Source organism: Paramormyrops kingsleyae, chromosome 3 (assembly GCF_048594095.1).
Source record: "Paramormyrops kingsleyae isolate MSU_618 chromosome 3, PKINGS_0.4, whole genome shotgun sequence".
NCBI classification, from domain to species: Eukaryota; Metazoa; Chordata; class Actinopteri; order Osteoglossiformes; family Mormyridae; genus Paramormyrops; species Paramormyrops kingsleyae.
The window spans coordinates 22,648,671-22,662,905 of record NC_132799.1 but is presented as its reverse complement, the minus strand read 5'-3'; the positions used below and the strand labels follow the sequence as shown (position 1 = coordinate 22,662,905).

Genomic DNA, 14,235 nt, shown 5'->3' with positions numbered 1-14,235 from the left:
TAACTGTAGCTATTGGGTAATGTAGTTTTAGGTGCTTGCTCAGGAGTAATGGGATTTTCCTAAGGATAGTCTGACGGGGGGGGGGTTTGAATTTGTATTAAAGTATTTATTATTTACGGGACTATTTGTGTGTTTGTTCTGATTGTCATTTATAGAATGTGATTGATTATTTTTATTTTTATTAATTTATTTCTGGTGGCAAAGTTAATGTTTTTAAAGCTTTGTATTATCTTTTTTTGATAGACCTATTGTTAGTCACATGGTTTGATCCAGCAGGATATAAGGAAGCTGCACAAGGTTGCTTGAGGCACAGAGAGAGAAACAAGAGGCAGAGTGTAGAGATGTGTTGGTTCAGTCATAGTGATGGGCTTAATTCCAGTAAGGAAGGGACAGTTAAGTTTCCTTGCTTAGTTTGTACTTATTTTGGGTTATATTTGTGTGGTTTTTAAACTTTCTTAATTTAGTTGATTGGGGCCCATTGGCACTTAGTTGAGGGATTTAATGGATAATAAAACAGGTGTGTCCTATCCTGTTTTATGAGGCCTTCAAGTTTATCCATCAGCCCATGGGCCAGCACACAACATACTGTCACACCCTGCCCACTGTGTTGGCCTGATCCTCCCACTTCCTCACCGGTGTGGCCCAAGCCTGTTTGTCTTACCTCTTCTTCCTGCCGTCATGTTAACCGTTCACAGCTGTGTTTTGTTCGCCCCTTCGTTAGTGTAGTATTTAAGTGCTTCCCAGTCCTGTGCTCCCCAGATCAGTCATTAGTGTTGCTCATCAATGTTTATTCATGCTCTGCCTTTCCCAGCTTTCCCTGTTTGGATTCCCTACAATCCTGTTTTTCTGTATTGCACTCCTCAGTTTAATAAAACTCCTTTTGTTTGCCCACAACTTCTGCTCCCATTTTCTTAGTCCAGTTGGTTATGACATGTTGGAAGCAATTCATGTCTTTCAGTTCTAATCCTTGTATTAGAATACAAAGCAATTAACATTTTTGATGGTACCTTATGTGGCATTGCTCCATCATGTTTTGAATATATTACACAGTAAATATTCAACTGAAGCTTAACTTCAAAACAAAAAAAAATGCTAATCAAATTGCAATCGTGATATTTGTCATAAAAATTGCAATTGGGTATTTTCCCCAAATCATTCAGCCCTGAATATGCTTATATGCTTGATCTCTTCTACCTCTTCTCCTGTTTTGCCTCCCTACCTATGTAGGTTTGCTCCCCTTCTTACTGGCCGTTGACCCTGTGCACTTCGTGGTTGTTCTTCCATTGTCAGAATGTAACACTATTGTGCTGTGTCAATATATGCTTGTCAGCTGAAGGTTCTTGAGCTGCACCACTGAGCTATATTAGAAAACTGGTTGCTCGTTGGTTGATCTAACCCTTCAAATATCCCCCTCCATTGGTGAAACTGAAGGCTCCCCTGAGAGCAATTCATAGCTTCAGGACACATTTAATAAAAAACTGCCATATAAAGGTATAGAGAATATCCTTGACAGATTATGACAACTGGTTTAACCATTTAGCATGTAATGACAGTTTTTCTTGATTGCCTTGGCACATTTCATGAAACAAACTTAACATCTTCGCAACTATAAAAATATTTCTCAAAACAATTCATGCATATAGCATAACATGGTGTATCTGCAAAAGCTTATAACGCACCCAAATAATTAACTCAAAAGCAAATAAAAAACCTAAAGCAAATTCCACCAATGAAAGTCAGTGCTGCCAAAATGAAAAATTATAATGAGTATTGTATTAACTATGAGAGACATATAGATGCTTTATCATGTTAGTGTATGTATACTCCTGAGCTCCAAAATTTTGAATGATAATCAGTTTCCACTTTCTCATTGTCACTGACTGGTAATTTTTCATTAGCATACTGGTACTTATGTCAAAGACAACAGTTTCAACATTGCAAGGCTCTATATCACAGTATGTAAACTTCACTGGCAAGAGGAAGCACTTGCATGCACATGTAACTTCTTCAGATCTCAACACAGTTCAACAGCACACAAAAAAGTCACATGGCACTGTATAACATAAAAACAGGAAAATGGCAACAAGATCATGTACTGTGGGAACCAAAAATACAACAATACCTCTGCAATTTATAGAATATATTTTTTAATCTTTTTAAAAGTTTATACTGTTTTGCATGTTGTGGTTTACAGGATGATCACTTACACACAGTAAACAGTTTTGTAGTACTCAGTTGAATGCCAGAAGTATCTTGAAATACTGTCAGTGATACCAGTGGGGCAAGTAGGGATAACCAGGTAGGGGCTCCATATGTAATAATGCCATATACCTTATGTCAGTCAGTGCTTGTGCAACTGTGGCCTATGTGTCTTGTCCCCATTTGGCCAGCAGGTGCCATTGGTCATCCTGCTTCCCCCTCTTTATCTTATTCCACTTGTTTGGTTATGGGCCACAACTGCCCCTTGTTTGCCTTATTGTCTGTATGTACTGTATTAAACTGCCTGCCCTCATCAAATTCTTCAGTGATCCATTATGTTTAAGACGTGTAGATGTTACTGTGCATTTGTGGCTGTGGTTATTAGTCTTACTTCCTGTTTGTTCCCTAGTTATGTTACTTTGCGGTTACTTTTAGTTAATTCTAATTTTTACCTGTTTTCCTTGTTTTGTGGTCAGTTTTGTTAATAAACCCCCATTTTTCCCTTTGCCATACTCTGTGGTAATACCTTAAAGTGCTTTAACCCTGGATCTCTTCTCTGCTGCCCCTTGTGGCCAAGATTATCTGGTGCAGCGGTGGTGGTGGCCAGGCTGACCTTCAGCACATTCTACTCCTGTCTAAATACAATCAATTCAAAGGGCAGCAGAAATGTGCAAGGGAGCTACTTCTACTTCTCAGGATCCAAGGATGCTCTTCCAAATGCCTGTCACCCAGGGCAATGCTTTGAAGACCCTTTATTTTTTGAGCATTTCCTTAACAGGTGACCCTAAGGAACTCTAACCCTAGAGTTAAGTGTGATTTTTGAAGCTGGTCTGTCTGAGCCACATTTGGCAGCAGGTCCCTCTGGTTCCTCCAGGTGTCAGAAGCAGGTCAGGAAACAAACTGCCTGCTGTTTTTTTTCAATTGCAATGAGGTCATGGGAGTGTGGTGATGTGATTGGCCTTATTTTACTTCAGGACTGAAAATCTCACAGGGAGAGACCTTAGTCACTTGAATTGTTATAAAATTTCTGGGAAGGCCAGTTTACTTGAGATGAAATGTTTTTTTTTTCTCAAAGAGAGAACTATTTCATTCAATCCTAACATCAGTGGAAATTTTTATAAGATGTAAAACTCAGCTATTAAAACAAATAATTTCATTTACACTATGGAACTAATAGGATAAAAATCTGAAATGTGAAATCTGGTTTGGGGTAACCTGTGAGAGAGACTGGCATCCTGTCTAGGGTGACCCATGCCCTGCACCCTGTGAGAGAGACTGGCATCCTGTCTAGGGTGTCCCATGCCCTGCACCCTGTGAGAGAGACTGGCATCCTGTCTAGGGTGACCCCTACCCTTCACCCTGTGAGAGAGACTGGCATCCTGTCTAGGGTGTCCCATGCCCTGCACCCTGTGAGAGAGACTGGCATCCTGTCTAGGGTGACCCCTACCCTGCACCCTGTGAGAGAGACTGGCATCCTGTCTAGGGTGACCCCTACCCTGCACCCTGTGAGAGAGACTGGCATCCTGTCTAGGGTGACCCCTACCCTGCACCCTGTGAGAGAGACTGGCATCCTGTCTAGGGTGACCCATGCCCTGCACCCTGTGAGAGAGACTGGCATCCTGTCTAGGGTGTCCCATGCCCTGCACCCTGTGAGAAAGACTGGCATCCTGTCTAGGGTGACCCCTACCCTTCACCCTGTGAGAGAGACTGGCATCCTGTCTAGGGTGTCCCATGCCCTGCACCCTGTGAGAGAGACTGGCATCCTGTCTAGGATGTCCCATACCCTGCACCCTGTGAGAGAGACTGGCATCCTGTCTAGGGTGACCCCTACCCTGCACCCTGTGAGAGAGACTGGCATCCTGTCTAGGGTGACCCCTACCCTGCACCCTGTGAGAGAGACTGGCATCCTGTCTAGGGTGTCCCATGCCATGCACCCTGTGAGAGAGACTGGCATCCTGTCTAGGGTGTCCCATGCCCTGCACCCTGTGAGAGAGACTGGCATCCTGGCTAGGGTGTCCCATGCCATGCACCCTGTGAGAGAGACTGGCATCCTGTCTAAGATGTCCCCTACCCTGCACCCTGTGAGAGACTGGCATCCTGTCTAGGGTGTCCCATGCCCTGCACCCTGTGAGAGAGACTGGCATCCTGTCTAGGGTGACCCCTACCCTTCACCCTGTGAGAGAGACTGGCATCCTGTCTAGGGTGTCCCATGCCCTGCACCCTGTGAGATGGACTGGCATCCTGTCCAGGGTGTCCTCAGTACCCTAGGTTCCAGACTCAGAATTGAGACTCTCATTAGAGGCCCCACCACACCATGTTGGTTTCTTGTCTGATTTCCATTGTCTGTGCTGTTTAGAAGCCCTAACCCAGGGGTGGACAATCTTATCTGCAAAGGGCCGGTTTGTATGCAGGTTTTTGGGAAAATCTTTAAGTCAGCTGTTTAAACCCAGGTATGAGAACTCTTCAGCCAATTAGTCCTCTAATTAGTAATCTAACTTGGGAGTTGCAGCAAAATAAGCACATTGGGTGGAGTTTCTCCAGAGGGTGCCATACTGCTCAGCTGCTCAACTGATTTAGGTACCTTCGTAAATCCACTCTCTGAAACTGTGTAACCAACCTACTTGTGGTAGCTGGTGATGTGGCACATTAACATTATTTTCTAGAAGAGCTGTTTTACAGTTTTTCCAACTAAAGAGAAGACATAGGACAGCTTTTGCAAAAGTCTTCCAGAATAGAAAAATTCACCAGTACATCAGTCAGTTTAGAAAAATGTAAACAGGTTAGCTAATTGTCCTTAAGTCAGCATATTCTGCTTAACAGACTGGATAGGAAACAGAGTGTTTTTGAATGAGCAATTGCTTTGGATAGGAAACATTCTCATTGTAGTTGTCGTTCTCATCCATTCTGCAGTGTGACTGTGGGGTTAATTCTCAAGGCAGCAAGTAAGCCGGGCAGTGAGGTCACTTAGTAAAAATAACTGAATTATAAGCATTCAATAATTCATTATTCAGAATTCAGTATTCATAACACCTGCTAGTCAAAAAACATTACTCATTTGGCTAAAGTGTGTGAAAGATGGTTGCTGTCAGTGTTGACAGTGAAGCAGGAAGGACTGGCGGACAGCTCTGGGAGGTGAGACAGCCACCCCTGGATAACAGCTGAGTCTCTGGTACCTCAGGAGAACGACATGATGTGCTATCACTCTGAAGCATTAATCCGAACACCAAAACAGGCAGCCCAGTAATTAGAGGACACTTCACCACAGATGTAACAGGGGCCACATAATAACTGTCATCCTGCTCTCAAACAAATGGGGACTGTTACCCATGATTCTCTGGGGTTATTTCCAGATTTCTTCCAGAGCTATGTGGGGGGGAAAGCGTCTGTTAGAGAGTGAGAGCAGACTGGTCAGTCCTTACAGCCTTTGCCAGTGATGGCTTATTTGTCAGAGGCCAGTCCTATGAGGAAGCCAGTTAGGGGACAGGCTGTAGGGGACAGGCTGTAGGGGACAGGCTGTAGGGGTCAGGCTGTAGGGGACAGGCTGTGGGGGACAGGCTGTAGGGGACAGGCTGTAGGGGACAGGCTGAGGTGGACAGGCTGTGGGGGACAGGCTGTGGGGGACAGGCTGTAGGGGACAGGCTGTAGGGGACAGGCTGAGGTGGACAGGCTGTGGGGGACAGGCTGTAGGGGACAGGCTGAGGTGGACAGGCTGTGGGGGACAGGCTGTGGGGGATAGACTGTGGGGGACAGGCTGTGGGGGACAGGCTGTAGGGGTCAGGCTGTGGGGGACAGGCTGTAGGGGTCAGGCTGTGGGGGACAGGCTGTGGGGGACAGGCTGTGGAGGACAGGCTGTAGGGGACAGGCTGTGGGGGACAGGCTGTAGGGGACAGGCTGTGGGGGACAGGCTGTGGGGGACAGGCTGTGGGGGTCAGGCTGTAGGGGACAGGCTGTAGGGGACAGGCTGTGGGGGACAGACTGAGGTGGACAGGCTGTCCCTGGGGCCAGAGGGGACAAGAGCATCACAAACATCCTAATAAGTAGATATTTACATGTTTGGAGGTCAGACATAAACTCATGCATTGACTGTGAAATCCTTGCAGAAGCTTAGCAAATATCAGAGCCACTGATGCAGCACACTAAACTACCGCCCCACTCCTACTCCAGTTTGGGCACATTCCTCTGGGCTGTTCCTCCCGCACTTCCCTGGAATGTGTGTTCTCCTCATCAGGGCCAGAGGAGCCACAGACACAGCAGAAAAAGCCCCAAAGCCATCCTTTAACACCCCAGCCACCAAAAGTCTTTATCAAGCACAATTTATGACTTGCCCTATGAAGTTTAGTGTAACAAAAAATTTCCTGTTCTTTCATTGTTTGTTTATATAGTTTCTCTTTATATGTAAAGATTTGCATTTTTGAATATATGTGTTGAGTTTGAATATATATTCACCATATACTTCCTGTGTATATACAGGTTTGTCTGCATGTGCCAGGACAGGAATTAGCAGAAATGTTAATCTGTTCCAGTCAAGTGAAACATACTGAGATCCTGCCTCACTAAGGAGAATGAAATACCATGCAAACACATCACTTCAGCATTTATTCAGTCTTGTATAACAAGAAAAAAATACAGATGGGTGAATGGAGGATGGTAAGATGAACTTGGCCAAGGGGTTATTGCACCTGATTACTGTCGGGGTCATTTCCCACAAGCCTGCCTCGCCTTGCCCTCCACATCCGCCTTCCCAGGAAGGCAGATGATAAGGGTCCGGATGAGCTGCAGAGACAGAGCACGGGGTTCTGCTGATAAGAACCAAAGCTCCATTGTTTCATAGGCATTCACAAACACTGGCCCACCCAGCTAAGAGGGAACAGGAAGAAAACACCCAGCGGCGCCCTCCACAGGAAGTGCGTGCCATGATTCGCAAGGTCCTCAATCTGCAATGAGAATGAATGAGCAATTGCTTTGGATGGGAAACAGAAACACTTTGTTTTGGTGTTATGATAGATTTATGCTCTCAGAGATAAACACAGGCATACTCTGAGCATTATTTATTTGTGTTATTGCTTCTGTGTATCACTTTTCAGTATTTTATTTTATTGATTATTTACAGCTACCTATAAAAGATATTGACTGTGATGGTGATATATTTAATTTACTGATTTGTTATATATGCTTCACATACATTGAGAAGAGCTGAGGTATTAATGAAAAGGCTAAAGATCAGCCACAACAGAATCCACTCAGGGTTTGGAAACAGCCTGATGTCCCAAGCATCACAAACACTGAAAACAAGCAAGAGGCAAAGTTAATTAGTAGCTATGCAAAACCACATGGTACCTAGATGTGTGAAAGACATGAATAGCTACAGGAGAATGCTTTAGAAACAAGTTGTTAGGGGTAATTTCAGATGGCCAAGGACTCATGATTCTGCAGAACTTAATGTTCTTCAGGATTCAAGAACCAAAATAGCATTGGAACAAGTTAGCAACATAAACATAACTTGTTCAAGTTAACATTAATCCTTATGTATGAAATGCTAAGTCTCTTACCCGCAGCCAAACAAACACAGGCTTGTAATGCTAAACCAGTTATTTGGTAAGTATAGTGGTATGTGCTCAACCCAGGCATGGTGATAAAAGACTCAGACGTGCGAGTTTTAAAAAGAGCTCTATTAATGTGCCCTAAAAGGGCAGTTTTTTCCAGTAACAAGCACGAATTGGCTTGCACTACTTATTCTGCACAATGGAGAGAACGTGAGGGAGGTTACACATTTAAGTGTTACCAAAGGGTCGAAGTCATCTCCACCTGCTGAGAAGACTGAGGTCCTTCAGAGTGTACAGGACATTGCTAAGGACATTTTATGACATCATAGAATCATCTGCAATATTATACGCAGTGGTCTGCAGGGAATGCAGGAGCACAGGGAAGGGCAGGAAGAGACTGAACAAGCTGGTCAGGAGCGCTGGCTCTGTCCTGGGTTGCTCTTTGGACTCCACTGAGGAGGTGGATGAGAGGAGGATACATAGCTCCTCAAGTGACAGACTGTTACACCGAGCATGGGCAATCCCTCTCACCCCCTGTACGTGACAGTGGGAGCGTTACACAGCTCCTTCGGCGACAGACTGTTACACCCAGCATGGACAATCCCTCTCACCCCCTGTACGTGACAGTGGGAGCGTTACGCAGCTCCTTCGGCGACAGACTGTTACACCCAGCATGGACAATCCCTCTCACCCCCTGTACGTGACAGTGGGAGCGTTACGCAGCTCCTTCGGCGACAGACTGTTACACCCAGCATGGACAATCCCTCTCACCCCCTGTACGTGACAGTGGGAGCGTTACGCAGCTCCTTCGGCGACAGACTGTTACACCCAGCATGGACAATCCCTCTCACCCCCTGTACGTGACAGTGGGAGCGTTACGCAGCTCCTTCGGCGACAGACTGTTACACCCAGCATGGACAATCCCTCTCACCCCCTGTACGTGACAGTGGGAGCGTTACGCAGCTCCTTCGGTGACAGACTGTTACACCCAGCATGGACAATCCCTCTCACCCCCAGTACGTGACAGTGGGAGTGTTACGCAGCTCCTTCGGTGACAGACTGTTAAACCGAGCATGGGCAATCCCTCTCACCCCCTGTACGTGACAGTGGGAGCATTACACAGCTCCTTCGGTGACAGACTGTTACACCCAGCATGCATGGACAATCCCTCTCACCCCCTGCATGTGACAGTGGGAGCGTTACGCAGCTCCTGCGGAGACAGACTGTTACACCCAACATGGACAATCCCTCTCACCCCCTGCATGTGACAGTGGGAGCGTTACGCAGCTCCTGCGGAGACAGACTGTTACATTTAACATCGCTTCCACAGGTTTTTCATTCTGTCTGCCTTTTAGAGTGTATAACACCACAGTCACCAAAAGCCCAATAAATCTCTCCTGCTGATTGTCCACTGCATATGAATGTTCTTTACACTTATGCAATATCTGCTGTCTATGTAACTTATTTGTTTATATCCACTTGGTGCAATATCTGTATGTGTCATTGCATCTGTGCAATTATCCTCTGCATGAGTGCAATTATGTGTACAATTTTTTATATTTCTTTAATTATTTATTCTGTCGTTATAGTATTGTTTGGTTTGTTCTCATTTACTGATTATCTTTAAGCTGTTGTAACAAGTATACTTCCCCTGCGTGGGATCAATAAAGTCTGTTTTATCTTGAAACATTTATCACACGTTTGTGGATTGTTATATATTTATTCCACCTTTGAAATGAAATGTTACATTCCACGGTGACGGATTCGTAGCTCATTCTTACTTTACTGTACGACTGTGCAGTAAGGATTCCCTGCTGGAGGGGCTCTCACTGTCTTTGCCGTAGGATGTAACCCGAGCACACTGTCCCAACGTGTTTGCGCTCGCCGGATCCGGAGCGGAAATTCCTTTCCGATTTGTGAATGACAAACTCATTAACAATTCATCAACACAGCCCAGTTGCCGAGGCGACCGACGTTCGCGCCTTCCCATTGGCTGACCGACATAATGTAACCGCTGGAATGCCCCCTGTTCGTATCCTTCGAGGAGCTCGCCGCGGCAGGACGGGGCTGCGCAGATGGGCATCTGCACAGCTGGGGAACATCTGGACGTGTGCGATTTGTGGCTGCCAGTTTGCATCTCACAGAGGCACGTTTGGGCATGACAGTGTTTTACTGCGGCACGGAGGGACGTCGCCGGAGCAGTACTATTAACGTCATTGATAAATACACAGGCGCGCATGAATGAATGGTGGTTTAGGGTGTCCTATATATTTCGTCATGTGTCGGTATTCGTCATTCTCACAGTCCATCTAATGCTGCTCGATTTGTCACGGAAATAGCAGGAAGATCGAGTGATTACGCAGTGATTTCTGCAAGGGTTCAAATCACAGTAAGGAGTGTTTCCTCCTCATGGTCACGCTGTTCCAGCATTTAATGTCTCACTTTAGCCTCGGTGACCGATCGCCTACTAATGCTAGATAAGCAAAGACCTGTCCATTTCGACACGGCGATGGCGATCAGCAAGACGGCGGAGTGGCTGAAGGAGCAGCTGGAGACGCGCAGCGGTCGCCTCCTGCTCATGGACTGCCGCGCGCAGGAGCTCTACGACTCCTCGCATGTGGAGACGGCAATCAACGTCGCCATCCCGAGCCTCATGCTGCGGAGGCTAAAGAACGGGAGCCTCCCCATCAGGTCTCTGCTCGCTAGCGGCGAGGACCGTGAGAAATTTGCCCGGAGGTGCAAGACGGACACGGTGATCTTGTACGACGAGTCCAGCCGGGAGTGGAATGAGAACGCGGACCGGGGCTCGGTGCTGGGGCTGCTGCTGCGGCGGATGAAGGACGAGGGGTGCATGGCCTTTTACTTGGAAGGTGCGTGTTCGGTCACCACACTTTACACCATGCTCTTCTATTAAAGCCGCTCGTTTTCACTGTATTCTGTCATCTTGGCAGCCATGGACCCCAGAGGTTTTTTTCTCTTCGTACTCGGGAGCTTTCTGTCTTTCTTGTCTCATGCACCATTCTGTATAAATGATGTAGTAATGATTTGTCACACACTCTTCTCACGTGCCTGGGGCTTACAGTGTTCTGAGAGGCGTTATATATAGTAATAACCTGGAATGTGCTGAATCGTTATACGTCGATGCAGGTGCGTTATACCAAGGCTGTAAGCCATTACTTGCAGTTTTCTAATTACGTGACAGTAAATATATGCATTTTGTAAACAACAAGTGAAGTCCTGACAGATTATGATCTTTTTCTGTTTATCCTGATAATATGGAATAGGAAAACATGAAATTACTCATTTTCAATTCCACCGTTACTGTGTTTTCCACCTTTGATCCTTGACTGTGGTTTGCCAAACATTCCTCATATACATGCTGAGCATGCTGTCAGATATGAATTATTGTGGGACTGACTTTAACCAGCGATGTGCCTGTCCTGTAGGAGGCTTCAGCAAATTTCAGATGGAGTTCCCCTCACTGTGTGAGACCAATCTGGACAGCTCATGTATGAGTAGCTCTCCTCCTGTCCCAGTTTTGGGGTTAGGCGGGCTACGGATCAGCTCGGACTCATCGGATATTGAGTCGGATGTGGACCCCAGCAGTGCCACAGATTCTGATGGGAGCCCCCTGTCGAACGCCCAGCCCTCGTTTCCTATCGAGATCTTGCCGCACCTCTACCTGGGCTGTGCCAGGGACTCCACCAATCTGCACGTTCTAGAAGAGTACGGCATCAAGTACATTCTCAATGTGACACCCAACCTACCTAACCTGTTCGAGAACGTGGGAAGATTCCGATACAAGCAGATCCCTATCTCTGATCACTGGAGCCAGAACCTCTCTCCGTTTTTTCCTGATGCCATCAGTTTCATCGGTGAGTATGGCCAGGGCTTTTAGTGAGAACAGCTCCTTTAACGTTGCTCAAGTTTCGGTGCTGTTACATAAATAAGGATTCCATTAACAGCACATCTTTATAGATATACACCTAGCAGACAGCTTTACAGTTCACATGTAATCTGAGCCAAACAGAAGGGCTTTTTTTTGGATGGGCCAAGAAGTGCAGCAGGCAGAGTCTGAAGCTTCCTGTCACGAAGACGGTCACTGGCAGGGTGTGGGGACATCCTGTGTCCCTCCATCACTTCCTGTTAGTGTGCAGGGTTTCAATGGCACCATTGTTAGTGACACATCAGCGGAAGGACGACTCATTTTATAGATCTTAATAGTTAATTTGGCCGTGAGGATTCAAGGTCGCACAGAATTTTCTGGAACAAGGTGTTAATGTTGCATTTTAAGTATAAACTTTTAGAGTTTACTCAGTGCTACATATATATATATATATATATAGGTTTGTTGTTTCTAGGATTCGCTGCCCCCTTGTGCAGTGACTGTTTCTGGCCAAGAGGGGGCCCCTCACTAATGCATGGTTTGAATTGCAGTAAACACCACTGCTGTGTGTGTTTCAGAAAAATTAGTCCTCTCGGTTGTTCTAGTTTCTTTCGAGAAATGTGCCCCCTTTTTTCTGATAACTTAGAACAACATGCTTGGATGATAATGGTATGATCTGCTTGTGGCTTTTCTCAGACTAATATGGTGTTAATGTCTCCTTCCCCAGACGAAGCTCGTGGTAAGAAATGTGGCGTGCTGGTCCACTGCCTTGCAGGCATCAGCAGGTCTGTGACTGTCACGGTGGCCTACCTCATGCAAAAGCTCAACCTCTCCATGAATGATGCCTATGACATTGTCAAGATGAAGAAGTCCAACATCTCCCCCAACTTCAACTTTATGGGCCAGCTGCTGGACTTCGAGAGAACCTTGGGCATCAGCAGCCCTTGTGACAACCACATGGCACCCCCTAGAGGACCACAATCGCTCTACTTTGCCACCCCCACCAACCACAATGTCTTCCAGCTGGACCCCCTGGAGTCTATGTGAGACCCTCTGACCCATAGCACATGGCTTCTCATCTTTTCTGTCACTGGGTCTTGATTCGATTGGCTCCAGGCTGCGGAGCTCGGTGGCTGAGGGACATGTGAGGAGGAAGGTGCACAGAGACCTGCTGATGGAGACAGGTTTTCTTTCCTGCCACTTGCCTTTGTGTTTTTACCAATCTCTGCATGATTTGTCTTCAGTGAAGACCTGCCTGGCTAGAGACAGAACTCCAGGGTAAACAGAATATGTATGAATATTATTGTTTAAAACACTGAGAGTATGTTTTACTACACTTTAAACATGCAAACATGTAATGACTTTTGACATCTCGCTTGATGCTTGGATTCATACCTTTTTACAATTGCACACTTCTGTCATTTTGATGCCTCCATTTTGTACATGGAATTTGACACTCCTAGATAACAAAAGGTTTTTGTGGGAATGCATGAATAATTTGACATTAACATTTAAGGAAAGATTATCAGAAGTTATTTCTTTGAGCTTGTTTCTACAGCATGCTTTGGAAAGTGGTGCTTGGGCATCAGTCAGGTGGGCATTTGTTCTAGGCCTGCTGATCATGGTGAAATGGTTCCCGATGCATGATGGATCTGCTATGAAGAGTCCACTCTCACAAGGTTCTGTAAGAAACCATGAAGGAACCATGTGGATATACCTCCCACTACATCTGCAATTCTCTCTCCCAAATATCGACATGACACCTCAAAATCCGTAAGGTATTTAGACTCCTTGGGAATTTCCCTTTAAAAGGGGAAGAAATTCAAGTGTTGCTGTTGTCACTTCTTCTTGTCCTCATTCTTAAGCAGCACTCTGAGCTAAAAGCTCCCTCCCTCACATTGAGTGGAGCGATGAGGATTTCTTCCCAAAATTGTAAGCAGAATTTAAATTATTAATAAATTATTTTGCTTATATGGATGTCCCATGTCATTTCTGAGGACTCATATTGGAATCGTAGAGCTATGGTAAAGTCTATTTGCCCAGGCAAAAATTCCATATGAAATATGGTTTGTCCAAATGCAGACAGGACATGAATGGCAGAAAGGAATGGTCATCATCCTGTACTAGGTAAATAAGGGTTGTCACATTAAAGCTGAAATCTTCTTTATTACAGAAATTGCTAGCCTTTATCGTTTATACTGGTGAAATCCTACATTTGATGGTTCAGAACTGGTTAAATCCTTTGGCCATTTTCAGATGCATATTGTTTGACTGAATAAACGCAACAGTTGAGCAAATAAAACATGAGACTTTAAAGGACATATATTGTTTCTATATCTCTGAGAGAAGCAGAGCTTTGCTTGTGTCTTTCTGACGAATGGCCAGGAGGTGAGGAGGCTGTATGTGCTGCCGCATACATAGTCAGTGCCACATGTAAAAAACTCCACTCCGTTAACTTATTGTCTTTGTCAGTTTCTCATATCACTTACCTTGCCATTATATTGTGTAATTCATTTTTAAAGTGACTGTCAGCTGAAGTAGGTCTTGTAAGAAGGTCTCCTTCAGCATGGGAGCACATGCAGATCTCCGGGGCTTTCACTCTGATTG

General features: G+C 45.5%; 1 protein-coding gene across 1 annotated transcript; it reads left to right on the top strand.

Annotated features, from left to right (window-relative positions):
- Positions 1-9,769: 9,769 nt before the first annotated feature.
- Positions 9,770-13,947, top strand: LOC111860950 (dual specificity protein phosphatase 6-like). The gene is made up of 3 exons (XM_023845130.2): positions 9,770-10,612; positions 11,189-11,617; positions 12,356-13,947. Exons 1-3 carry the CDS (start codon positions 10,213-10,215, stop codon positions 12,673-12,675), a joined length of 1,149 nt encoding a protein of 382 aa, XP_023700898.1. The 5' UTR covers positions 9,770-10,212; the 3' UTR covers positions 12,676-13,947.
- Positions 13,948-14,235: the final 288 nt, after the last annotated feature.

Excerpts from the sequence above, each read along its gene's own strand:
- LOC111860950 (XM_023845130.2), top strand. The coding sequence starts at position 10,213 with ATGCTAGATAAGCAAAGACCTGTCCATTTCGACACGGCGATGGCGATC. Across the intron at positions 10,613-11,188 it reads CATGGCCTTTTACTTGGAAG|GAGGCTTCAGCAAATTTCAG; the intron begins GTGCGTGTTCGG and ends CCTGTCCTGTAG. Across the intron at positions 11,618-12,355 it reads TGATGCCATCAGTTTCATCG|ACGAAGCTCGTGGTAAGAAA; the intron begins GTGAGTATGGCC and ends CTCCTTCCCCAG.